This window comes from Ambystoma mexicanum, chromosome 3p (assembly GCF_040938575.1).
Source record: "Ambystoma mexicanum isolate Mex_15411 chromosome 3p, UKY_AmexF1_1, whole genome shotgun sequence".
Taxonomy (NCBI): Eukaryota; Metazoa; Chordata; class Amphibia; order Caudata; family Ambystomatidae; genus Ambystoma; species Ambystoma mexicanum.
This window is the reverse complement of record NC_090925.1, coordinates 1,228,554,912-1,228,582,523: the sequence shown is the minus strand read 5'-3', so window position 1 is coordinate 1,228,582,523 and position 27,612 is coordinate 1,228,554,912. Positions and strand designations below refer to the sequence as shown.

Here is a 27,612-nt window from a genome sequence, read left to right as displayed (position 1 = left end):
CTGCGTGCTTGTGGCCTTCACCTTGGGGGAGGGCTTCCAGCCTCGCTCCCCCTCAGCTGAAATCTTCGAGATCAACCAGGGCCTCTCCAGAGGCTTGGCCGGGTTCTCGGATTTCCTCTTACCCGAGCCAGAGCGTTGGCTCGTGGTCGATGGTGCCAGGGAGGATTCGCACTGCCTGGCAGCCGAGGAGCCCAACCGTTCGGTGCTCTCGGTGCACGCGGACTCGCGGTGCTTAGCCTCCTGTTGGGCCTCTGTTGCCGGGGCGCCCTCACAGGACTTAGAAGACCGCTCGGATTTCCTTTTTCTTCTCAACTGACGGGCTCTTTCCCTCCAGTCAGTTGGCGAGACAAAGGTGGCGGTCCCTCATGGTCCACTCCGACATGTTCCCGCAAAATGCACAGTCCTCCTCCACGTGCGTTTTGTCCTCGTGAAGACTTCCTTGAACACGTTCTGCAGCTGGCATTCAGGGCAGGCCCTGAACAGTTTCCCGGGCGTTGAGCTCCCTTTCTCCTGGACCATGTCCTCAGAAACTTCTGGAATCCTCCAAAAGCGTTGTTTGACGAAATCTTCACCCTTGAGGGGCGTAGAAACTTCTGAAACGGGTCCCCGTTGATCGGATTTAAAGACGGTGGAGCTTGAGGCTCAATTTAACTGAAAGATTAGAAATCCTCCTAGAAAAAGCGCGAAAACGCAGCAAAAGCTCGAGAGCTATAGCACGAGGACTCCCAACACTTGAACGTGCGGTAAAAATCTGAGGATGGCTGCCAGAGGAGGGGCTTAGGGAGAGGGCAGTCATTGGATGTGGGCAGTAGGACCCAGAGATCAGTGATTGGTTACTGCTAGGAAAGAGATCAGAAACTAAACCGATACTGATTTTTTCTGTACCGAGGATTCCCAGCCCGACGACTGGGAATATTCATGAGCATGTGAATCCATGCCAGACCCCATGCTGGAGAAAAGGTTTTTACTTTGAGCCCAAATTTCCAAGTGTTTCAAGACCAGGGTAGCAAAGATTTTGCTGTCCGCATCTAATATGGAGATGGGTCGATAATTTTGGCATCAAATCAGCTACCTTTTTATATATCAGGATACAAACTTTTTAAAGAGGGCTGGAAAAAAGGGCCAACTTGCCCTATGATAAGGTGGGATTTCTCTACCTAAATAAAACTAATGATAGTCTGTGTCAGGAAGTCCAAAGCAAATGTCTTTCTCCAAAACCTATACTTGCCCTCACATCCAATTGTTGTCAATGTGTAGGGATGTCAGTATCAAATGAGAAGTGTTAAAAATAAAAGTCTAGAGCTTCTTCCAGCTCTTGGGTGGAAATGTGGTTTCCCTTGCCCAAGGTTTCAACTGTTCACTTTACAAAAGTGCATATTTTGTCAGCTCCAAAAAGGGGGGTTCCCTTCCCCAAGCTTTCAAGGCGATCAAAGTTCCAAAAGAACAGAATTCCTTAGGATATTTCATTAAACCCTTCACCAATTTCTAAAGTTCAGTTCCTCAATTTCAATTCACATGGGATTTCCTTTATTCAATCACAAAGGAGCTTTCCTTATGTGGGTGTATTCATCTAGGCGCAGGTGTTGGGCCACGCGGTGCACCCATTACAGGTTAAACGACATACCTTACTTGGGTCTGCTTCATAGAGATCTTGCCACAGTTTTAGCTTCACAGGGAGGCTTATCCTTTCAAGTGACCTTGAAGCTTTATTATTGCTCGTTTTATCACCATTCACTTGTTTATTGGCTTTCACTTGCACAGATCAACATAGGCTTCCCAGTACACTCTCCTGCTCTGAAATGCATTCATTGGTTCTTGATCAAAACCTCTGATGCCTCTGGCTAGGTTTCTCTTGTATTCAGGGTTTATTTGCTCAACCATTCACTTCTTTCAGTAATGTGCAATTATATCTGCTTGACTCTTGGCAATGCTAATCACAAGCTTTCACGTATGCCTTCTTATTTGGCTTGGCATTAAATGCGGAGCTCATTAAATGCTGAGCTCTATGCAAATAGGAAGAGGATACTTGTCCTTCGCATTTAAGGGGTACAAATCACTTTTCATGTCAGTTCATTACCAATTCACTTTGTTTCCCCTGGTTTTATCACAGTTCATTAATTCACTGTTGTATTGCTTTTGAATTTTCCCCAAATTGACTTAGAGGAATTCAAGTATTCCCTTCATATATGGCAAATTCTCCCACTGAAACCTGTGTCGGTACACCCCAGGGCTCCATACGCTCCTGGGCAGACTCACTGGCATAATTTGGCATGTCAGACATGTGGGGCTGCAAAACTGCTCATATCTCTGGAAAGCGTTCTCTGTTCCGACGGTCTGCCCGCGGCTTTGTGGCCAGCCACACACTCGTCCACCGGTATAGCCAACGCACCTCACTGCCTCCGCCAGCCCCTTCTGTGCTGCGGTTTTGCTCCGCGGTGCTCCTACAGCTCTCACCTAGCCTCTCCAGATGCTACTCTGATTCAGAGGGAAGCATCAGCTTTCCGCTGCAGAGCTTCGTCACACCAGCCTGCTTGCCACCTTGCTTGCTGCTGCGCTTGCTCTGCATACCTGTACGGCTTCTCTGGACTTCTCGGGGCCTCTCTTCCACATAGCTGCTTTCTCCTTCACCTCCCTCTTCCAGAACTAGCCTTTAAATATCCAGATGGATTAAGTACTCAGCAACTAGACTGCGCAGAGTCAGTTCAATAGTCTGTCAGTCTTTGCTGCATCTTCTTCGTCCCAGTACCAAAGTGGTGTTCGTGTGTGTAAGAATCAGTAAAGAGGATGTATGGCTCTGGCGCGTATCTTCCTCATCCCAGTTCCTGACTGAGGTTTACTGGGAGATTCATGTTAAAGATAGGGAAGGCACTGGTAACCTACAAAGGCCTGGGGGATATTGGATTCATTAGAAAAGGGAAATGCTGATATCATGTCTCACCCAACGGTGCCTCATCCACTACTCCCCAAGACTCCTCCCCCCCCAGGTAATCCTCGCATATCCACTACCAGGGTCCGGATCCGATAGCGATGGTCTTTCCCTGGTCACCCGGAGGAGGATACACTGGGGAAAGAAGTGAGGACGCCCACAGGTTCCTCACATGAATCGGAGTGAGAGACGTAACTTACTGATGAGAGTGGTTGATCTAACTTTTCACCATTGACTATTAAAGTGTGGGCAGTTGAAAGCAGCTTCACCACAGAGTACTTGTAGTAGTGGTCGGAGTTTTACCCTGGCAGGCGAGTATACCAGGAAACGGACCTATGAGTGGCTTGTCCGGGCAGGTTAGTGAACCAGGAAGAAAAATAGTGCAACGTGGTAGAAGGTTGTGGAGACAAGAAAGTGGCAAGTCCACTAATGTGTTATGAACTGAGCTAAAATCATCCAGACAAAACAAATTGTTTATGGAGAAGAAACGTGAAAGTGGTTGTTTGCCTTCACACATTCAGTGTGTATTCAATATAACTTCCCTTTGAAAAAAAGTATTTTTGGTTGATCAAACAAGAGCTTGTGGAAGAAATGTGAAAGTGCTTGTACATTAAAGAAGAGAAACTATATTGTATACCAACGGAAAGTGTGAAGACAAAGTCTTTTGATTTATCAAGCAAGAACTGCAGAACTTTGACAATCATTTTGAAGAGTGATAAATCGTGTTCAGCAATAAGACAATCAAACTGCCAAGTGAAAAAATAGTGGAGTGAAAAGAACTATGTGTTGCATTTGGAGCAGAACTTGGCCACTAAAAAGAATCTTCTTGATTTGAACTTTGGTTTGGAAAAGCCTGAATTAATCCTGGAGAAGGGGATCCAACCCTGGTTGCAAGGATGCATGTTTACAGAGTTTATGTGGGAATACAGCTATTATTTTAATGAGTTTCAACAGCCATATAATACCTGTATGATTTTGTTTTATGTGCGAGGTATAGGTACCTTTTGATATTAGATATTAGAGTGTTTTCCTTTACTCTTAGTATAAGAGGCAGGGCAATCCTTGTTAGGTTAGGGAAAGCAAGGTGTATTTTTCACCCTTATTATTTAATAAAAATGGCTACTTGTGAGAAAACTTATCTACTTGTCCGACTCGCATTTCTGACCCGTCACATTGTTTACTGGCCTTGGGTTTTGTTCACCCTTTAGATTAATGGTCTAGAGAAAGAGCTCACAGCATCCAATACAAATTTTCCTAGATTAGGCAATACGGCTTTTTCTGTATTGACCTACTCTGATTATACACTTTTTACTGACGGTACCACTAAGGCACAAGCGGATAACTGTCTATACCCAATTCATAACAGATTGGGACCTAAAGGTTAATACTGGAAAATCTGCAGTTATGGCTTGTGCCCAGGGAAACAAAACTGTAAAGGTAAATAAAATGTTAAGCAATGGGGCAGCCATTGCCAGAGTTCAGACTTTCGATTATTTGGGCATGCGTTTTTACTCTTCGATGTCTAGCAAAGCTCATGTAGAAAAAGCACTCCAACGTGCCAGTAATTTGGAGGCGTTTCTCGATTTATGGCAATGTGTCAGCTTCCGCATATGTTCCTTCAGGTTTACATTTCTCAAACAAAGGCGGCAACTAACTATGGTGCTACGTTATGGAGTCATGTGAACATGGCTGATGTGGTTTCCTGGTTCTGCTGTTAATTTTGCGTCCATGCAGAGCTAGAAGTGTCTTTTCTCAGAAAACTAATGGCGGTTGGCCCCACCATCATTGGTTACGCATTTGTGCCAACTCTAAGGCAACCCTTACAGCTTATAATCAAGGAACCTTTAGTGAAAGTTAACTCGACAATCCCTTGCTTGCATTATATCAAAACCAATTTGCTAAAAATGAATGCACCTGCACTTTTTGCACCTTGCTGTCCATTGCCCAGCGCATTTTTCATAATGAAACATTTAGATTTTGTTAAACAGTGGGAGTGCAAGGAATTGGTAATCAACGCAAAGATTAAACATGCAACAGTGTTGATTGCTTACAATTGTACAATCCCCCCCCCCCAACCCCACACCAGAGCGAGGAAAACCTTTTTAACCCTGTACATTGATGCTCTCGAACTGTTGATTGCTTTTATTGTCTTGGCTTTCATGTTTCTGTGGTTTGTATTTATGAATGCTACCATTTTGATTCCCCTTCCCCCAATCGCTGTTTTTGTTGATGGATTTTATCATCCAAATAAACAATCTTGATTGATAATCATTTCCTACGCCAGGAAATGATGCTCAATTCAATGTCCAGGGCAAAAATCATAGTTACTCCAAAGCCTGGGAAAGATCCAGCAATATACAGTAGTTGCAGGCCAACTGCATTGTTAACTATTGGCCTCAAGACCCTAGCTATTTCAATATAGAAACAAAGAAGTGTATACAGATCAAGTCGGATTAATTACAACCAAGTATTTGTATTATCACCTACGTAGAGTAACCAACATAATAGAATCCAGGAATTTACAGGGGTCGGAAGCGGCTGACTGACTCGAGATGGTTGTCTCGTTCGACTCAGCGAGGCTTGACGACTTTCCTGGTGTTTCCCATTTGCTGCTGTGCCTGCGCATGACGCGCTCACGCTGTGGGACCTGAGCTGCGGGGCCCCTTCTTCGAACTCCTGAAGGTCGCGCCAGAGTCTGAGACGGTACGGCAGAGCAAAGGCGAGTGGCTGAGAGCAGATGTGAGGAGCTGAAACGGGACCTCGCCAGCAGCTTTTTTGGAACTGTGGCGATCCTGGACCTGGCTCGTACTCGGCAGTGTGCTTTGGGCTCAGCGGCACACTTGGGATTCAACTGAGCGTGTTTGCCAGATTCTGGGGCTGTAGATGCAGCGTCCCACGCTATTTCCGGCCCCCTGTAAGTACTGGAAGCCTTGAAGAAAGGGCCGGTTAGTGAGCGGGTGGGTTATGGCTTGATGAGTAACGGTCCCACACAGCAAGACACGGCTTCCACGCTTTCCGTACTGTGTACGGATTACAGTTAATAAGCAGGGCAGGGGGTAAAGGTGCGGCTCACTGATGGCCAAGACCCCCTAGATGCATTATTTCACGTCTATGTATTTGTGAGTAAAGCAGGACCATTTGACAAGATTTTGACAACATTTACTACTGACCCATGTTTAAGAGATTAACCAGAGCTGGTTATTTTAAGGCTATTAACAGCTCCGAAGGCTACTTAAATTGGGGGCATTATAAAGCAGTCATTTGTGAAAATTTGTGGGGCCCTCGCCCAGTGCAACAGAAATTGTGGGGTCTCGGTATTGGCCCTTTGACCGATATATATAAGGAAACTAAGGCATCAAGTGCCGGGGCTAGATGCTACTTTAGCTGCAGAGACTGCAGGGTATGAGCCCTTGGATCTGTATGCACAAGTAGCATTATTATATAGTGAGGAAGTGTTTACCTAATTCAAGTGAAGAAACAACTGTGGACTTAATCAATCTCCACAACTATCTTAAACAGCTAATTTGCAGAACAGAGGAATTGTACAACTGGAAAAATGCCTCTTAGTAAGAAGGGCTCAGCATCGTATTACAACCTACGAAGAAAGAATGGTAAAGAACGTGAGACGAACACAGGAAGAAAGGATGAGGAGAAAAAAAAAAAAAGAAATCGATCCCGGTAAACAAAGGATCTATTACATCTTTTTTTCGCCCTAATCTGGCAAATCTGGGAAAGGAAAAAAATCTTGCACCACCAGAGATGGGAGATGCAACCAGCAATAGTACCAACGATCCACAGGAAAAACTGAATGATGAGGTTACCGATAACAACTCAATGTTGGATTTATGTTCGTCTATGCAAACATCAATGGCTCCACCTACGTTACCAAAGGGGTTTCAATAGATATGCCGGTTATAGACAAACACTATCCAACTGTTCAGGTGGAGCGGCTGTCTGTATCACCAAATCTGGTGGCCCTGGTTGATCATACTAATATGGAAGTTACTGGTGAATCTTTTTCTTGTCCCAATGTACTGATGGAATTACAGTCTTCAGTGGCTTCGCTCCAATTTGCCTTAAAAAGATGTGTGGCCGAATATTGGAGCACTATTAATCCTGCCCCTACAAATACGAACCAAAGCTTGGCTAAGGAGGCAGAGAGTAATCTATCTGAGGCATTAAGGCTGGTTGCTGAACCACTACACAGAAGCCTGAAAACAATGAAGATAATAACTAATATATTTCTCTCGTAAGCAACAAAGGTTAGCTAAAAGAGCTACGATGAATAAAAGGCCCTGTATGATCGCTTCTCCTTTATCGCCTATGTTGCCGATGGAAAAGCAGACTAAGAAAATGAGGAAAAAAGAGCGGCAAGGGCAAAAAAAACGCAGCGAGAAGGGTGAAGGCTGCCTTACGAGCTGGTTAAATCCTGAAAGGGACAAGGCACCAGTGACAGCTGAAGAAATGGCGGACCTTTCTCGGTCTTTATTGGATGAAGAACAGGATAAGATCTCCTCAACAGCAGTCAGCACATGGCAAATTGAAGCAACAAGAGACAATAATTCCAACAGTAGCAGTCAAAGGCTCGGGGGTAGAAGGGCGTAAGAAGAATATCCTCTTGGTTAAGAATTTGTATCAAAGTAAAGATCATGACTGGCTTACTCTAACTCTTCTTATGACTAGATTACACTCAATCCCACAACTGAGAGTACTGAAATCAGCCGACTTCGAATTTGTTGAGCCTCTTAACAGTAGGAACACTAATAGATCAGCTATCCATTGTAAATTCCAATCGACGGCACAACTGATCCAGTTATATAAAGATAATCTGCTGGACGCGGAAGTGGACGCTGATCCCGATAAAGAGGACTTGACTTGTCCAAGGGAGATGAAGACTAACTGAGAGCAAATCCATTGTTCCCCCAATGAACAAGGGGAAATCAGTACAAGTCAAAGACATTCAAAATGTCCTTAAGTGGCTGGCTGAATCTCTGCGAGCGGCTCTGAATAAATAACGAGATTATACAATATTATCATTGAATTGTAGAGGGTTTAGCCATTCATTTGCGGTTGATGGCTCTCTCTCTTACATTACCAAGTTCTCGCTGATTTGCCTACAAGAGACATGGCTGACCACACAAATTGTACTGAATGGATACACTTCATATCAGTCCTGGCCAAAAAGGGTCCTCTTGGTAGACCATATGGAGGTTAATTGTTGGAATACCTCACCGGGTCAATTCTCGACGCATATTCACAACGCTGGACGATTTGATTATGGCTGTTGAATTAGAAATGTTAATTGAAGGCTTAATTGAGAAAGTCCTACTACTGAATGTGTACTGTCCACCGGGTGCTCAGCAGAACGAAGCAACGAAGGAGACATTGCACAGGGTTATTATCGATTGATCATTAATGAAAGAAAACAAATGTATTATTACTTTAGGGGATTTTAACTGTCATATGATGGGTGGGTATTGGCCCACAACTAATCCTAATTTAAGTCCAAAATGCAAAATGTTACACTCAAAGTACGACTACATGGGTCTCGAGTGGATGAGCTTCTTTAAACAATGGGGCATGGAAATAATTAATGGACGGACATTAAATGATTACCCAGGTAAATCAACATGGGAAAGCGGTAAAGCCAAAAGCACCTTAGATTATATTTTTCTCAACCCTGAAATCGTGACATACGTTAGGGATCTTGAGATTAGTAATAGTTGGCGCGACCATCCGTCACTCAAGATAAAAGAATTAGTTACGAACCAGAGATTGATGGGAAATATGCAGACTAACCAGGCTGCTACGCGTATTTGTTGGTCCGAGAAAAATATAACAAAAGCGGCCAAAGCGATAACAGCTGAGCAACACCCTGATATAACTATTTCAAGTTATGCCGGCAGATATTGAAAAATGGATTTCCATGTTCTCTCGGGAGTATGCCACTGTGGGGACAGGGATGGAGGTTGGACCAATTAAGAACAATAGTTATGACCGTGAAGTCAGAGATGCTAAGCGAAGATTGAGAGTAGCACTACGCAGGGCTAAAAAGACGAGTCTTGCATATACTTCTTACTTCTCAACTGCTAAGAAGCTTAAAAACAAATACAGAGCATGGATAAAGCAAAAGAAGATATTTGAGGACTTTAGGCCAATGGCAGGACACGGTACGAATACTCTGCACTAAAAATACCCGTAATATATGGGCCTTATTGGGTGATGAAGGGGAAATAGGCAAACACCTATGATCAACCCTATAGGTGCACATTTATGGGAAAGGTTTCTGACGGAGCGGAACATCCCTCCCGATGAAATTGATAGGAGCCTAGTGAATGCCTGTCCACTGAGTCCACCATTTAAAACAACTGCAGACCAACTTCTACTTAAAATAAAAAAAATTAAAAGCATCTTGTGCCCCGGGCCCAAATGGCCTAGCAAACATAGCTATGAAAACTAATGCGACAGTCTGGGCAGAGGTAATGAAGATTTTATTTGATAGGGTTCTAGTTGAAGGGAGGATCCCGAGCTCCTGGCAGAAGTCAATTCTCATCCCAATCCAGTGACGAGCATGATCCAGGTAACTATAGATTATTATCTATGCTTGATTGCTCTGGTAAACTGTTTGCGGGTTTATTGTTAAAAGAACTCCAGGACTGGATAGACAAAAGAGGGGTTCTTAACCGCTTTCAGAGCGGATTCAGGAAGGGTTATTCTACCACTTATAATTTGATGATCCTGGACACCTTATGCACCGATGCCAGGAAGAAGGGTAATCCTCTCTACGCCCTTTTCATAGACTTTAAAGCAGCTTTCGACAGAGTTCGTAGAGAGCTGCTTTGGTCGAAATTAGAACATCTGGGATGCCCTCATGGTCTACTATATTACCTGAAACTACTCCATGCAAAGAACACCACCATGCTAAAGTTGGACTCCGAAGGGAATATGACGGCAGAAGTAGAGCAGAACCGGGGCGTCAAACAAGGATGCGTTACGGCGCCTATGTTATATAACCTGCTCGTCCATGATCTACCAGATGCAATATGCGCGGTCCATAATTGTCCTCCATTGATAGGCCAGGAAAAATGCCCAGTACTCGCCTACGCAGAAGACTTGGTCATTCTTGACCACACCATCAACGGACTACGAAAATCAGCAGAGGGGCTGTGGCAATATGTTAAAATGAACAATCTTATTATCAATATGGATAAGACTCAAGTAATGGTGTTTTCTAGTAAAAGAATTGCCGGTATTAGAGTGAAGATACAAGAACAGGAGATCTTGTATACACTTAGTTTATAAATACCTGGGTATTGACTTTGAAAAGGGCAATGGTTATCAACTATGTATACAAGTTAGAAAGGTTAGAGCTGCTCAAATTATGGCCCTTGTATACAAATTCACAAAGACACATCTGGGCGGCCAGATTATTATATTTACAAGTACTTGTGCCAATGATGATCTATGGTCTAGAAGCCCTCCAGACAAGTGATTTTAATTGGCTGCAGTTAGTAGAGGGCAAGTATTGGAGAAAGATCATGGGCCTTCCAACCTGCATACCTATGGCCGTTCTTAGATTGGAATGAGGGCTTTCTTCATTGAAATCTATGGTATTAAAAAAAAAAAAGGGCTGAATAATACCCAATAATAATGTCTAAACCCAGCCCCCAATTGCTGCTATCCATGAGACAAGAACTCATTAAGGAGTCAAAGTCCCTTTTTAAGGTAAACATCGAGAAGTATCTTGATGAGATAAACTGGACTATGAGATCAGGGGAATATTGTCTGGCAGTAAAATCTGCTTTAGCTAGGAAAGTCGATCTGGGGGACTGGATAGAAAACTTTGACTTATTAGGTGGTTTAAAAAAATACCAATTTATGAAGTTTCTACTGTATACTTATTAAAAACCACAGCCATACTTGAATTTATGTCCAACGCCAAGATTAAGACAATTTATACTTTTAGTCAGGATTAACCAGCTCCCTGTTTTGGCCACCACCGGCGTAATTGATAAGATCCCTGGGGCGGGTCGTTACTGTCGACTGTGCAAGGATAATAAAATTGCTGAGATTGAAAAACATCTATTGACTAGTTGCCCCAAGATGCTGAACGTCTATAAAAGACACTATGACAAATATGTGTTTGATATTAAACATATAGGTGAAGACATCTTTTGGTGGCAAATTATCAACAATCCCAACTTGAAGAAATGTATTGCGATGTATAATGTCTGGCTCATGCTTGAGAACTTGCTTAAGATAACGATTTAAGCTGGGGTGTGAGGTACTCTCTGCCATACACGTATTTTATGAGTAAGCAAACAATTAACTTGATGAAATATATTTGATATAATTGCATGTTTTAGCCATCTTTTAACCTTTGTTTTTTAATTGTGCCAAGTGCATGATTTTAGTAGGAATGACGAATTAAGTTAGTAGATTTTAGATACTTCTATCGGTGTATATGTTTGGATTATAGAATCCAGGAAGGCAAAGGAGGGTACCCCAGAGGAAATACCGATCAATGCCGAAAAAGCATTTCGATGAGCTGGAGCGGCCTTTCCTCCTATGCACATTGAAGGAGTTTGGCTTTCAGAAGCCACTCATCCAATGGATCGATTTATAAAAGCCTACAGTCGGTCATCTTCACAAAGACTGTTAGATTGTTCCCATTTCAGTTATAGAGTTGGACACGATAGCGTTGCTCGCTCTCAACCACTCCTTTTTTCATTTGCTTGGAACCACTGGTGAGTAGGATCGGGGAGGATAAGAGTTGGAGGCTTTGCCCTAGGAAGGCAGGTGTCAAAGCTCCCATTATACACAGATGACATCCTGCTGACACTAGCGTATCTGGAATGAGATCTGCCATATATCCAAGAGCAGGGGTCTGCAAACTTTGGCTCGGCAAACGTTTCGGACTACAAAGCCCATGATCTCTCCCTACTGAATAGGCTGGCTAAAGATAGTAGGAATCGTAGCCCAAAACATTAGGACAGCCAAAAGTTACAGACCCCGGTCCTAAAGATTCACTGAATATAGCCTCTCGGGCTATAAAATGAACTCTGGTAAAACAGAACTTTTCCCTTTCAAAATTACCGCGGAGCATTTGACTACTAAATCTGCAGAATCTGCAATGCCCTGAACCAAGGGCCTACTTGAGCAGTGAGCTTGTTCCTCACTTACTGGTGTAATGAAAACGAACTCTGACATTATGAGCTAGCATACAGAGGGGATTTAATGCAATGGGTGGTTTTCCACTTCAGTAATGTGTAATCTCTTTACAGGTTTTCCATGCTCCCTCAAATGCTATATATATTTAGCACGCTTCCTGATTTGGTACGCCAGACTATCTTCAACATACAGAACTCCATGCTAAGATCTCATTTGGGGCCATATAAGGCAACAAATTAGATTAGACAAATAAAATCAAAGGGGGAAATAAATCTAACCAATCTCAAACTCTACTTCTGGTCCACCAGACTAGGCAACTCACTAGAGTAAACATTGCAAAGAAAAACCCTTTTGGGTTTGTTACGTGTACACAATTTTAAAAACTTTCAATGCGTTTATTAACTAAGGCGCTAGACGAGAACATGGCGTTCTCTTGATTTACTCGGCTAACATATGGAAAGCCATTAATATTAACTCACTATAGGCGTGTCCTTGGGATCCCAGATATTAAATAGCTGCAAGATGCATATAGATTAATTTTTTATGGAGATTGGCTAAAACCAAAAGGCATGATGTGTGTGGGGCAATGTTTTGTTAACACCTTGCAATACTTTAAAAATGTTGCCCAAAAATTATATTTGCTGAGAAGAGATATACAGCTACACAATTGCCTAAATGAGAGACTACAACTAGGCTGGTCGAAGACTAGTCATTTGAGTCATATATCCGCCAGTTCTCCCAGTGAAGGAAAGCAATACCTGAGGCGTATAGCCATTTATTAGTTGAGATGACAAGTAGTCCATAAGACTTGAGAGGCCTTGGAAACAGGACGTACATGCATACAAGATGGGACTGCCCAAAGATACAGACCTTCTGGAAAAAAGTATTCCAAGTCATAGACCAAACTCTGGGGCTGACACTGGATAGGTCAGCAGAGGTAGCCCTCATGTGGTTTACTTGCGGGGCACCGGCAAGCCAGATGGCTAGCAATTGCATGAAGAATATTAAAGAAACTGAGAAAAAGTGGAGGGCTCGATTTTTCATGTATGGAAAGACCCAATGATACAAGCAGAGGAGCAGGATTTAAATGCAGCTAGCAGACGGGGGTAACTTTGAGCAAAACTTTGGTTAGGTTTATCAACCTTGTTTGAGGGTGTGGTCAGGTTCTGATGTTACAGTAGAGGGTTTGAAGGGGGGGGGGGGGGTGGGGTACAAAGAGGGGCAGCAAACTATCCTTGAATGTTTTTCTGGTTTATTGCATCATATGAACTGTTAAAAAAGAATTCAATAAACAGGTTTTGTTATAAAGTTGCAGATATAACTATTGCGAAGGAATACTTCAGAAGATCTAACTTTAAGGGCCACTGAATCTGGTGGTTTGGCATTGTTCATTAACTGCTGAAGAGGCTAAGGGTGACATTTTGGCAACTAGCGTATAAAGCACAGGTTGGCCCCTCTCTTTCCTACCAGATGGCCAAGGAAGTAGTCACGAGAATTGTTAGTAAGTGCTTTTAAAAAGTTTAAAGTTAAGATGATGTACAAGTAGAACTTTTTATGCTATGGAACATGAAGCTTGGTTAGTGTTTTACAGCTGTTTGTTTTCTCTGGTGCATAATAAATCTTACATGTGAAATTAGATGGGTTTCGCCAACAGAATCGTCTCATCAGAGGTAACAATGCACAAGTTGGCAGAACATACAAGTAACAAGAGAACAGGATACACGTGAAGGAAAAACATCACTGACCTGAGTGACCAAAGGTTCTAGAAGCCTTTCAACTGCCAAGGTTCTGATCTCTAAACTTTTGGGATCCCATTTAAAGTTGATGTTTCCAGGGTTTACAGTCGTCATTCTGAAAGGGAAAATTGAGAAGAGCTTTGCATACCAATGTGAAAAAGCAATATAGATAGTCATTTAAAATCTAACAGTAACAGAAATATTCAGGAACATAAACATCATAAACAGCAGGGTTCAAAATTACTGGGAACTAATTAGCTCTTACCCCATTAGAGCCTCGTTTACTTAAAACCAACAGTTACTATGAGCTACCTTTAGCACCCTATTCCAACTGGTGCTCTACAAAGATGCACATGTAACATTAGCTTTGGGTTCTTGAAAATGTAAATGAAGAATTAAGATATTTAAATGTAATGGATCATACATCATGACCAAAAAAGTTAAGATATTCTGCATTGTATGTGCAAGCTAGATTTGTAGTGCAATGTGTACGCACTCCTGGTACCAGCAGTAGCTCCTGCCTATTAGTGGATGCCCAACAACCAGGAGCTTGTTTTAGCTCCTGCTCAGTGAAATATGAATTTCGAACCGTAACAGGGACAAACGCTGAAGGGTTATTCCACAGAAGAGGCTCAGATATTACCATTTTTACTGGCATCGTAATACAAGTAATTAAGGCCAGGCTAAACCTTTATAAATAAATATGTGAATACGAAAATGTTTCCCAAAAAAAAAAAAAAAAACACTAGGTTCCAAAGGTCAGTCACCCATTAATGAGGTCACTGAATACACCTCCAAACTTAATGTGAAGGTTGGTGTTGTAGCAGTAGGGCTGAATGCTGTGGGCGATTGTTGAGAGGGAATGTCATGTGTGGAAGGTTTGTGCATGAATGAGAGAATGTTCTTCGCGCTGGTGTTCCAGGTCAGACAGATAAAAAGATGTGACCTGGGTGGTGGGCACAGGTGGGTCTTCCTCTGTATATTCTTATGCAAATTAATAAATGACTCATGAATGACCAACCTGAGGCAACAAGCATCTTTGAATGCAATAAATAGAATATCTACCTAAAAGTTCAATGTATACTGTTTGAATGACATTATTAATCAGTACTTTTTATGAAGAGTACCATTTGTACGGTGCTCTACCTGGCTGGCCCGTCCCGTGATTTATGTTTGTATTCGAGTCTCCATGCATCTGCGCCCCGAGACTCGCGAGTTACCGGCGCAATATAAAATGAACTACAAATAGAAAATAGAAATAGAAATAAAGTTCTGGGTGGTCTGAACGTTTAATTTGACATTTATTGCAAAGAAACTTTGCTTGTAGTAAATGTAAAATAAAAAGTTGCACTGTGCATGTCTGGTGTCTGGGTGGCAGCAGTAGCTCACAAATGAAGTGGGCTTATAACGACATGCACCATTTGACAGAAAGTGCTAGCAACATTTGTGTCGCTGGTCACCATGGGTTGAATGCATTTGTCTTGGTCGAATAGGTAAACTAAGTTACAAGGCCTGCAGGCAAACTTTGCAAGGCCTGCTAAAATATATTTAAGTAATTTCAGATTAGACTATGCCACCAACATCATACGATAGATGGTGAAAAAGATGCATTTGTATAAAGTACATTTCTCTCCCCATGTGCGTATTTCATCAATAAAAAAATGTATTCTTCCATTACAAGTGTACCGACTCATCTGAAGGAATAAAATGGCGGACACCATCTATTACGAGTCCCCCTTTAAGGTGGAAGCAGGGCTTAAAGGTTGGAGAAAAAAAAAGCACCAAGTCACCCCGCGGCCCACAACCACATTGTACTCTGTGCACTAAGTCTATTGAACTACACTTGATCCAGGTGCCATGGTACACAGCAGAGCTACTAATGGAGATGGCTGAACACTGGCATGCTTTAGAAAGGAACCAACCTGGCTTAGGTGGCAGCCCCAGCAACTAGGCACAGTCATCACAGGGTGCTCAGTTCCCAAGGCCACTTGACAGTTTGGTTGGGTACAGTTATACTCCCTGGTACCACATACTTTATGGGTGAGCCCGAAAAAAAAAAAACAGACTCCCAAAGGCACAGACTACAAAATGGAAAAAATAAACAAGTGACGACACAGACCAGAAAATGGGGAGGGGAAACAATGGCAATACCACCTCCCTAATGTACCTAGCGACTTCCAATAATGCTACAATTCTTCCCCGATCTCATCACCAACTACTTAGGTAAGACCTTCTGCTGGAGTCTTGCATATCCAAATGATCCATTTCCATCACACCAGTGTAGCAGCTAAATTGTGATCCAAATAAAGTCTTCAATACAATAATCATCCACTGCTCAACAGAATTGACAACATGATCTGGCAGCCTATTCAACTACATGGAGCAACTAGGTGCACGGGCCGATGTATGCCAACACTACCTAGACACTGGGAAAAGAATCAAACTCAGTATTTAAGATGTTGCGTGTAATTTATGTGTAGCACCCACACTTGCCCGTTTGTTCAAGCAGATCACTCACTCATGACAACATTCTTAGGAGCAGGAGTTATTGTTTTGCTCTTAACAGTAGCCGTTTACCTATAGATGCCTGCATATCCGCAAAAGATGTAATGTCAGAGAGGATTTACATCACCCAGAGCCAAGCATACAATATGCAAGAGAACAAGAATTAGGTTAGAAAGGAAATGAGCTTGTCAGACACACAGCGCAGTAGTAGAACACAGGACAGATTGCGGTGCCCGCCTGAGCCAATAACCAAAAAACGTTGGAGAACAAAGCATCTCGGATCATTCGTGGCCAGGGCAGGAAGGACAACATGGATGGCAGTTTTCACATTTACTTAAAGGTTTTATTCAGGAAAGAAAGCAAACCATTACATTGCAAGTGCAACACATTGATGTTCAACATTAACAGTTACAGACCCAACTGCCTAAGATAGTACCACCGACATACGAGTCTACCCATAGGCAGTACAACTACCACAAAAGTCATATCAGGAAACTACACAGGGACCACATGCCAAAACAGTGACGGGCGAGACAGGGAATGAAGGGAGAATATAAAGACTGCATGGAACAAACTAACGTGGGCCCTAAATCCAGTCATGCTCATCAAATTAGCAAAACGGACCCAGAAACAGATAAAGGCAATGCCCAGAGGAGGTTGATCACCATCAGTACCCAAACTAGTCACGCATTTTCTAGCTTCGTCCTATTTTTTTTTTTTTTTTATAGACTGCTTAGCTCAATGCATCTGCCCAAACCTCTAGCGGAGAGCTGGTATTCGTATTGAAGCAATTCAAAATCCTACTCGTCTTTTCAAGACATTGCATACTTGCAGTATCCCTGCATGTAATATGGGCCAGTGGTGGGTTTGTTTCCATCAATCAGTGCAGCATTGCCCCATACAGACAGTTAGCATTCTCATTCACTTTTTTCAGACAACCCTGCCAGGGATATCCGTAAAGGAGACTTTAGTACGGATGATTAGCTGGTTAAGCTAAATGGGGGTAGATTTTGCCTTTTCAGGAGACTCCCAGTTGAGAGAATAAACTTCGCCCTGTGTTAACCAGTATTTGACCTAGATGGTAATCATGCAAGATAGACAATCCAAATCCCTAATCTGTGAAGTTATTCCTCACTACACCATCCTGGGTGCCCTGGCTGGCCCACCCTCCATCCCACCATCTCAAATCCCCCACTCTCTCCGCACCAAGAGAACATTTCTAAATACTAGTCTATAGCCTTGAAAAGGTGCAAGGTTAGGTGCTTGCAAGTTATAAAGAGTCACATTTTCAGAGCAGCTCCCATCGTAAATGTGCCTCAATCCTAATTCATCAGTATTTGTAAGAAACGTCTCTTTACATTATGCCAGGGTTCGAAACTGAGGGTAGCTGGGAGCTATTTAGCTCCTGCTTCTAGCACCGTAGGGCCTGGTTAGCTTGAAACCAACAGCTGCCAGGAGCTACTTTTGGCTCGTAGGGCCAACTGGTGCTTTCCAATCATGTAAATGTGACATTAACTGAGTATTTGAGAATGTTAATAAAGAAGAATTAGAACACATCCAATATACATTTAAACACAATGATTCATACAAAAAAGGTAAAGGAGCATCTCTGGTAGCTCCTTGTTCCCCTGTGGTAGCTCCCGACTACAGGGTGCTGCCAGTCACCCAGGAACTGGTTTTAGCTCCTGCTCATCAAATCTCAATTTCGAAAACTGTATGCACTAGCTTTACCCCCAAATAAGTATCACAAGACCGCTTCAGAGCTGGGCCATCAAATTGTCCTGTGAAGCACACTTCAGAGATGAAGCCCTTAATTCCACCCCCCCTAATGTATAGCATATCCCGAAATAGGTGCGAGAAAACTGAAGGTGTCTCACTTGCTAGCTCCCAGGGATCTGACATTCAGGTAGCCAGGACAATGCCTTCCATTTTGGATCCAGTTCCTTGGAGCAGACCAGTGCAGGAGGATCATCTGGAAGGGGGTCCTGGGGGAGTGGAAGTGGGATGACGACGGGTGAGATGCAGTATCCCCCTCGTTACAAGACCTTTCCCATCCTACCACGTAGGATACTCAAACACTCGGACCCCGTTTTTCCAACCCAAACGCTTTCGCACACCACGAAAGACAACGGACAAACACCTGAGCAGTTTACCTGACATGACCCAACAGAAGGGTCAGGCAAAGTCAGGCAATTGACCAGAATCATAAACCCGACGGCCCTTTCCCTTCCCCACAGTGATAAAAGGTGGAGCACAATATTAGCAAGGCAGGCTACATAACGAGAGAGCTAACCCAGCAAGGCAGTTCAAGTGGAGGAGAAAGGCGGCCACAACCAAAAGGCGGACAAGGAGAGACACAACCTTGTCATTTCCAAACCAGGCACGCGTGACCTCCGTGGAAGGAATCTTAAGACCATGAACAATAGCTGACTTGTGTTGCAGCAGATGACAACGGTACACAGGGCCCTCCTCTGCTGATAACCAAACCGGGGAGAGACGCTTGCCATTGTGGTACCATCCTTGACTCCAGAGACAAGAAAAGCCAAGCAGTTCAGTACAGCCGGTGAGTCAAGGGGAGAGCCGATAAGAAACCAAACTGTGTTAAACAAAAAAGTAGCAAACAGCTAATTGAAGAAAGTACAAAGAACTTAATACGAAAGGGGAAAACCAGCTACAGAAGAGTCGCACACCATGCAAGTGCTCACTCAGGAAACTCTGGATGATTACCCTATTATTGAAACTGCCGTTACCAGAAGGCCTTCGGAAAGGTGCGAGAAAGGGGTCAAAGTGGTCATAGTAAAATCCTCTGTACCGTTGAAAGTCTTTGGCCGGCAGATGATTGTAAAGCGAAGGGAAGTGAATCCTGCATCGTAAGAAAGTAGAAGGAATTGTGTGATTGGCAAAAGTTGGCAAGCGTAAACTCGACGGAGGGATGCAGATGGAAAAGGGCGAAGCCTAAAGTCCCAAAGAACAGTGTGTTGACAAAAGTGAACTCGGAGGGATGTCCACAGTGAACGGTTTAAAAAAGACATTAAGATTTGCGAATGCCAGAGGCGAAAGCAAGGAGAGCCTTAGTGAACCCAACAGAGTTCTAGCCGAGAAGGGTTTGAGCCCGGAAGAGGGGGCTCCAGGGGTGATATGGCATCACCCTAACGTCACGCGAATGTCACGGATAAGAGTGTTTGAATACAAGCCATAGTGAACCCGATGGAGGGAGGCCGTTATTCGAGAGGAGTCTGAGCCCAGAATAGGGGAACACAGGGGTGAAGAATCATCACCCCAAGTGCAATCCAAAAGGAATTTTTGTTTGTTATTTTGAACCTGCCAGGCCCTCGGAAGCAAGAGAGTTAACCACCGAAGGTCCTCGCATCGCTAGGAACTTTTGTGGATCAGAGCCGGGAAGAGGGAGATCCAGGGGTGAGAAGGCATCACCCAACTTACAAGCAGAAAGGAACATTTGTTTATTATTTTGGAACACATGTCCTCGGAGGCAAGAGACTGTTTTATAAAAGAGACAACCACCGGAGGTCCTGATATCCGAAAGCGAAACTGTAGACTCGTGCTGGGAAAGCTTGAGCATGGGCTGTGCTCCGGAACCTCACCTTGTCCCTTGTTCAAAACCTGGGGAAGGGAGACCCCGACTACCGCATCCTGTCATCATTTGTGAACACTTTCTTGTGAATCCTCTCCCACACTCTTTGTATTTAGTTGCAAGGACTAGCAATAGGTTTTAGTATGGGCCCTTTTATTTGACACAATGCCACTAGGACTGGCTTATTACTTGATGGTTGTAGCTTGCTCCCATTTTAGATTTAGGTTTAGATTAGGTGTTTTTCCAACCTTTCTATGCAGTCAAATAAACACCCTTGAACTGTGATCACTTGTGTCTGCCTTTACTGTTGCCACCAAGTGTTCCTTACATAGGGTAATTATTTATTAGTTGTTAGCCAGCAGTTTTCCCTCACATCCTCCCATTTACCCTGCAGTGCAGATGCACAAAGAAGGATGATAGATGTATCAGTCCGAGATGAACAGGTTAGTTCGTTCTTCGCTCTGGCCAGTCTAATTTTATCCTAGTCTTCCGGGTTTGCAAAACCACTCTCACCACACCTTTTCTCCAAGAGCATCCCACCCACCCTCTTATACCATGCCATACCAGGGTGAACAGTGAAGCTAATGATTTTCTCCTCAGAGAATAGCTTTAGAACACTGCATACAGCACTAGACTAAAGAGCCTTTATTCGTCCATGGTAAAGGTTCAATATTCTGAGACCAGTTGGTCACTAGAGAATCAAACCAGTAGTGGGGCAGGACGTACATGGTCCTCCATTTAGGGCAAATCTCAGAGCAACATATTAATGGATGTTTAGTCGACGGTCCAAAGACAAATCTATTCAAGAGTAGGCGTTATGAGCAAAGGAATAAAACCTATAATGCCCCATCGCTACGATCCAACATGCACCAGATATCCAGCGAGTCAAATTTCAGAACTTAGTCAAGGTGTAGGCACTCCTAAACAGACCACACTGGACACTGTTTATAGACACTTGTGCCAATATGTACCGATCCCTCACCACCTTTTAAAACTATGCAACAAGTGTCCCACTCCATGTTTAAACGGAACAGACAACTCCAAGCCTACAAGAACAAGGAGTTTGATATTTGTCCGGAATATGCAGTTCAAGATCCAATTATCTTCCTCCAGGCAGATGCGTCCGAGCAGAACTAGGCGAGCAATGCATCTATTCAAATTGGTCAAATGTTTCCTTTTACAGGTCCATTTAGCCCCTTTACTTTCCACAAAACGACATCAATTGAAAGGCAAGCCACCATTCAGGCCATGCTCATCAGGTGGACAATTCCGGTTTCAAATCCTACATTTAATTTGTGTGAGGAGTGAAGAAAACTAATTAGTCGATAGGTAATATACTAAGCTCTTCACTCAATCGCCCTGTGGGAGTACCAGTGGGACCTCGAAGACTGGAGCTGGGAGTTACGTCCCTTCATACGAGATGGGGGTGCAAAGACAAAAAACAAAAAAACGAATCACTCCATGTAGACTGTTAATGAATAACAAACAAACTGATTCATCCGATTGCATATGGCCTACGTTTGCAGCATATATTTGCTTCCGACCGAGAAATTTGGTACAACGCGAACAACTGTGGTCCGGGGTCATTTGACAAATATTGAGTTGGAGATGGTGAATATGGATAGTCCTGGTTATTTCCTCCATGATATTACGATAAAGTCACTTAAGTGGGACCGGGTAAGGACTGCGGATAACCTAGCAACTAAAAACATCAAGAATTCAGGTCGCCGGGGTTTGTATCACTGAGTCTGTGTAGCTATTTAACAAAAATGTGTGAATCAAAACGGAGGCGCTTTATCTTGCACCAAGGTTCCAAGGTTAAATCTACAACCGACCCTGGAATACACAGAGGCTTGGATGGGTATACCTCGAGAACACATGTTGAGCTGACAATGTAGTCAATAACTAGAAATCAGTTGCCATCTATTGACTAGCTGTAGTTATGCCCAGAAATACTTCCTAGAGAGTCATCATAGGTTTTGTGTATCCATTGAAAGGATATTCTGGGCGACCATAATGGGGGCTGGGTTATTAGTGATCACAGCTGCTGCAATGCACATCTGGGATAGGATTTTGCTCTCGTTAAAGTGAAATGTTTGTATTTTCTTACAGTATAGATATGGAAAGGTGACAGGCCACTGTTCAAAATGGATATTTGTAAATAGAAATGTGTGTAATATAGTATGCAAGGTGTAATTACCAGGATTTGGAGGTAATTTGAAGCAAAATGGTATAAGTGGTATGGAAAGTATGTTTTATTGCTGTTATTATTGATTCGTTTGTTTTATACGCAAGTCTAGATACATTAGCAAAAAGGATTTCATAAATAAAAAAAATAAGCATAAGTAGGGACTTCACAGAACCAAGAGGTGAGGAGAGGAGATGTGCATTGTGCTCTTTCCACCCCCAAAACCCCCACACCCGCTTCCTTGTTGGCCTTAATTATGAAGCCGTTTGCATACAGAAAAAGGAACAATACAAAGATTAGGGTCATTAAGATAAGAAACACCACAAGATCAGCCTATGTGAAGATGTCAATTTATCAGTTACCGACCCAGTAGGTTCCCTGAAAACAATTATAGAAGAATTGCAGTACTTCAGCAAGGTTAGTTTCTCGTTTTAAGTAAAGATGGATAAATCTGAAATCCTTAATAGATCTATAGCAGAAAATCAAAAAAGTCACAACTGCAAAAAGTTACTCCATTTAAATGGGCTGAGAAGTCAGTATGCTATTTAAGCATCAATATCACACTGCATCTGAGCAATATACAGCAAGTCAATTTACCTGGAGATATTTAGCAATATTAAGGTTGACCTGGGTAGGTGGAAATGGTTAGGGAGATTGGCTATTAAAGATAAATGTGCCATCTAGACCAATATAACCCTTTAAATATTCCACTACAAAGGGAGGATCTCCAACAGATGCAAACATTTATTTTCATCTGGGGTAACCGGAGGCCCAGAATTGGCAAAAAACGCATAAAGACACCAAAGTACAAAGGCGGTTTGGCTTTCCCAGACTTCTTCAAAAACTATTTAGCAGCGCAGATTTTAGTAGTTGTCGAGTAGAGGCAAACAGAATCTGAGAATGATTGGAAAATTGAGTGCAGTCATGTGACAACACCTCTGGAAGCAACCATGGCTCAAAGAACAGACCAAGAGGGCTACAATAGAATAACGAAAAGCACAATGGAGGCCTGCGATACAACTTGTCGGATCACATGGGTGACATTGTATGCCTCCCCATTCACACCGATGCAGGGGAACAGATTTTACGTGACTGCTCAAGGATAACTATGTTGGGGCGTGGGAGAGGGAGGGTGCAGCAAGATCAGGGATCCATTTGAAAAAGGGGTGGTGAAAACATTTAACATTTTTTATTTATTGGTATTTTTTAGGCACTTAAACATCAAGTAAATTGTGTTTCAAAGCGCCCACAGGGCAACAGGAATTGAACATAGCAATGAAACAAATAGAACAATAAAAGAGCTGACTTAATAGGCCTTGTGAGCATTCAGTACGTGCAAGTGCAGAGAGAGGTGGGGAGGAGGTAGTGGAGATGGGTGGGCGTGTAAGTGCTAGGTGTATCAAGAGGGAAGTGCTAGGGAGTGAGTAGCTGCAAGTACACAGGTGGAGTAGGCAGCCGTTATTAGTAAGTGCAGGACTACGATAGGCCAGCGGATGCCAAGGCAAAGTGCTGTGAGGGGTGGAGGCTGTAGGCGATTGGAAGTGGGAGGCGAGGACACATAAGGGCACTGGTCACCAATCTCAGCAACTGTGGGATTTAGCAGAGGAGGAAGGAAGGGAAGGAGGAGGTGAAAAGGAGATTGACAAGCTTCCAGAATTTGAGGAGATCCAGCTCAAGGCAAAGAAGAGGAAGAGGGAGGAGAGTTCCATGGGAGAGAGCCTGCTGAGCAAAGATCGCCCACCAGCTCGCTCTTTAGCTAAGCACTTAACAAGCAGAGAGTTTGTGCCGGAGGAACGTTAAGATCTGGAAGGAGAGCATTTAGTGAGAGCAAGTTGTAGATTGCGTGGTCCCTGGCCCCAGACAGCCTTGTGGATGATGCAGAGGGATTTGAATTTGATTCTTGCAGCAACCAGGAGCCAGCAGAGAGGTTTTAGGTCTGGAGCAATGCAGTCCCTGGGCTTGAGGCCAAGGTTAAGTCTTGCAGCCCTATTCGGGTTTATCTGGAAGGGTCGAAGGGAAAAAGAGGGTATATTAAGGAAGAGGCTATTGTGGTAGTCTAGCCTAAAGAGAACCAGAGCTCTAGAGACATTGAGTTTCTGGGTGAAAGTGAGGAAAGGGAGAATTCCTTTGAGGAGGTGGAGTTGAAAGTGGGACTTCTTGGCAAGGTTGTGAATGTGAGGGATGAAGTAAAGAGAGGAGTCGAAGATGACCCAAAGATTTTGGGCTTCAGGTGAAGGAGCAGGGGGAGAGCCCATAGAAGATGGCCAGAGTGAGGAAGCAGGAGTCCCAATCGGAACGGATCTCACTCTTGCTGTAGTAAGAAGAGAAAAAGAGGGAAGTTTGAAGAAGAATTGTGGGTCATCTGCATAACATTGGAAGTTTGAGGAGAAGGCAGAAATGAGGTGTGCAAGTGGAGCAAGGTAGTTGTTACAGAGCCGCGGAGAATGGTTGGAGGCATGAGGGATGCAACAAGACGAGATAGAGGTGGGGGAGGAGAAAGAACCAAGAGTAACCTGGGACGGACATTCATTGATTAAGGTGGTGAGCCAGTCCTGTGCCCTCTCCAAGATACCTAGGGTATCGTGGAGTCGTTTTATGGGGATGAGTGGTTGAACTTCTCAAATGCGATGAGATCAAATAGAATGATAACTCAAAAGAGACTTTGAAATAGGGGAAAGCTAGAGGTTTAGATATCAATAGAGGAGGCACTGGGTCATGGACCCACTGATTACACAGAGAGCCACTAGGGCATTAACTAAATTAAAAAAAAAATCCTCCAGAGGTCATTCACTATGAAAAGCCTTATTGGGACAATATATAGAGTGCTGGTACACCTAAAGCAGAATGGGGTCACCTGGCCAGAAAAGGTAAACGGGCAGGAAGAATTGAATATTCAAACAAGAAAGGTGGGCTAGCATATATGAAAAGGCTCCATAGGCACACAACACATTGAAACACTGCTCAGAAATCCTGCAGAGGTGGTACTTCACACCAGGTAGATTACAGGCAATGAATAAGGGGAGGGTTCAAAACCCTCTGCATTGTCCACAAGGCCTTCTCTGGGCTGGGCCCTCAATACCTTCAACTCTCTCTCTTCCTAGATATCTTCCTTCTCGAGCTTTTCGCTCATCCACCTCCAACTCTCTCAGGGTCAGTCACTTCTCCAAGCAACGAGTTGGTGGTAGATCTCCTTCGACTGGGGCTTCCCTCTGGAACAGCCCCCCCCCGCCCCTCTGAAAATTGAGGAGAGCCATCTCCGGCTCAGGAAGCACCTCAAGACCTTCCTCTTTGCTTCTGCTTTCTCTCCTCCTCTACCCTGCTCCTGGCTGAAACTGAACTGGTCACATGGTTACCCGCTGTTCTTGGGCCCACGTCTCCTCCCCGCCAGTTGCACTCCTGCACTGCCCCCTTAGCAACCCTTGCACTCCTGGGGCCGTTTCTGTATCCCCTGCAGTCCCCTACCGGCACTTGACACCCGATGTCTGCACTTAACCCATGCACCTGTCACCAGCTGGCCACACTTCTTGTTTATTGATCCCATTTATTGTTTTTATGTATTACTGTGTAGCCCATGTACTGCACTTCCCCTCCACCTTCCCCCTCGCACTTTTGACATCCCGCTTGCACGCGCGATCTCACCGTCACATGGCCTAGTAAGATCATCATCTCCGTCTTCCCTCTGTTCCCTTCCCTTGTCGCGCCTTAAAACTCGTGTATAGGCGCGTTATAAATGCCATATCATATCAGGGAAGACAGATGCATGATCAAGTAAAGAACAGGATATGCATACACATTGAATCCTAACAATCATCCTAGGGCTAGTAGGTGAAGAGAAGTGTTTGGGGCATTCGTTGGTCACCAAAATCTGTCTAACAGCAATCAGACAGTTTTGGGGGAAGCAAGAGGGAACGTCATTCAGCGTTTGGCAGAAGACGATCTGGGAAATAGCAGCTATGTAAAAGTTAACAGCAGGTCTGAGTAGTGGATTGCAAAGCTTTAATGAGACCTGGAACCCCTTCCAGCAGTATATGAATGACCACTCCATGTGTCTCACATCCTAGAAACTTGAGTGCCATTTCCAGGAGCAACAGACTGGAAAGAAAAATAGAGAGGGACAGTGACTGCCGAGTGACAAACGCTGCATTTTTCCTCGCCTTAAGCATCATGGTGGAGGGGGCAGGGGAGATTTTGCAAACTGTTCAAGTGAGGATTGTCTTTGTAGAGAGATACTTCTTTGAACATTTCATAAACTTAAAAAGTGTAAAGTAAAAAAAAAAAATGTAAAGCAAAAAATTGTAACAAGGCAAGGAGCCTCGGGGGCATGTTCCAGGCCCATCATTTAGATCCTCTATATCTCCCTTCACACCAAGCAAGCACTTTGTCCCCAATCCCCTTTTTATCAGAGCCAGACTTGTGGTCCATGGGGTCTTCAGCTAAATGCAATAAGAATTCTGCATATTTCTTATGATCCACAAACCGAGTCTTTCAATCAGACACAACCTTAAGGAAAGGCAGACAGATCAAATATGTATTCGTGTATATACACAGGGAAGAACAACGCTATTTTGATCACAATAGAAAGCAAAATAGATAAGATGTTAGATTTGACAGGAAGCAGCAGGCTTCTTACAATGGGGTAAAGTGATAGCAGCTTATGCTTCGAGTCATGCAAAGTAATGTGCTTCCCTTGACCCACGCAATCTCTACATTTGTCCTATAGTCGTCTTAGAAATGACCGATATAGTGTGGGCATGAAGCATATTTATTCCTCAAAATGGTACCACAAATCTGTCATGGATTACTGCAATTGCTTTCTTGCAGGTATTCCATCTAAACAATGTCAACGTCTGCAAAAAGCGCAAAACGCTTTTTAGACTGAGGCCGTCCTCCCCTATCTCAGGTGTTAAGCGATCTTTCCACTGACTTACCCTAAAGGACAAAATAGATTTTAAGGTCCTTTGTCTAATCTTTAAAATGTTTAACCTTGCTTCACCATACCCGTTGAATAAAATCTGTAACTAACAACCTATTTGTCGGTTGTGGCCAGGGGACAAATTGTTGTTGCCAGTTCCTCCTTCCAACTGTGTTTTTAGGGGGTGGCCAGAAATTTGCAGTCAATGGGCCCAAATTGTGGAACAGCTTTCCGATGGAGATCTGTCCTCTGAAAAACCTCTTTCAATTCCGCAAAGCCCTAAAACCTACATGTTTAAGTGACCTACAGGAGGTTCTATTAGGACGTTGCTTTCTGGATGTACAAATTGTCTCATCGTCCGATTTCCTCTGGTTTCTATTGACTCAAGTGTTTTTCCACCTGCGCCTAGATATGATTTCGTTTAGCTTACCATAGGAATACCTCAAATCAAAACATTCTTTCTGCAATGCTCATTGTAAAATGTGTTGCCTACGAAATGTTCACACTTTTCAATTTTATTAATTTGATAATGTGCTATTGAGTAGACTGTTTTGCATGATGGTTTGGCACAAAAGACCAAGG

The 27,612-nt window shown here is 43.5% G+C and overlaps 1 protein-coding gene across 1 annotated transcript in view; it reads right to left on the bottom strand.

Moving 5' to 3' along the window:
- The window catches only part of CTNNA1 (catenin alpha 1), a 505,233-nt gene that overhangs the window by 445,644 nt on the left and 31,977 nt on the right, over positions 1-27,612 (bottom strand). Inside the window, exon 2 of the mRNA XM_069652692.1 lies at positions 13,843-13,948. Within this exon, the coding sequence (XP_069508793.1) occupies positions 13,843-13,947 (105 nt within the window). The 5' untranslated portion in view covers position 13,948. The remainder of the gene's footprint in view (positions 1-13,842; positions 13,949-27,612) is intronic.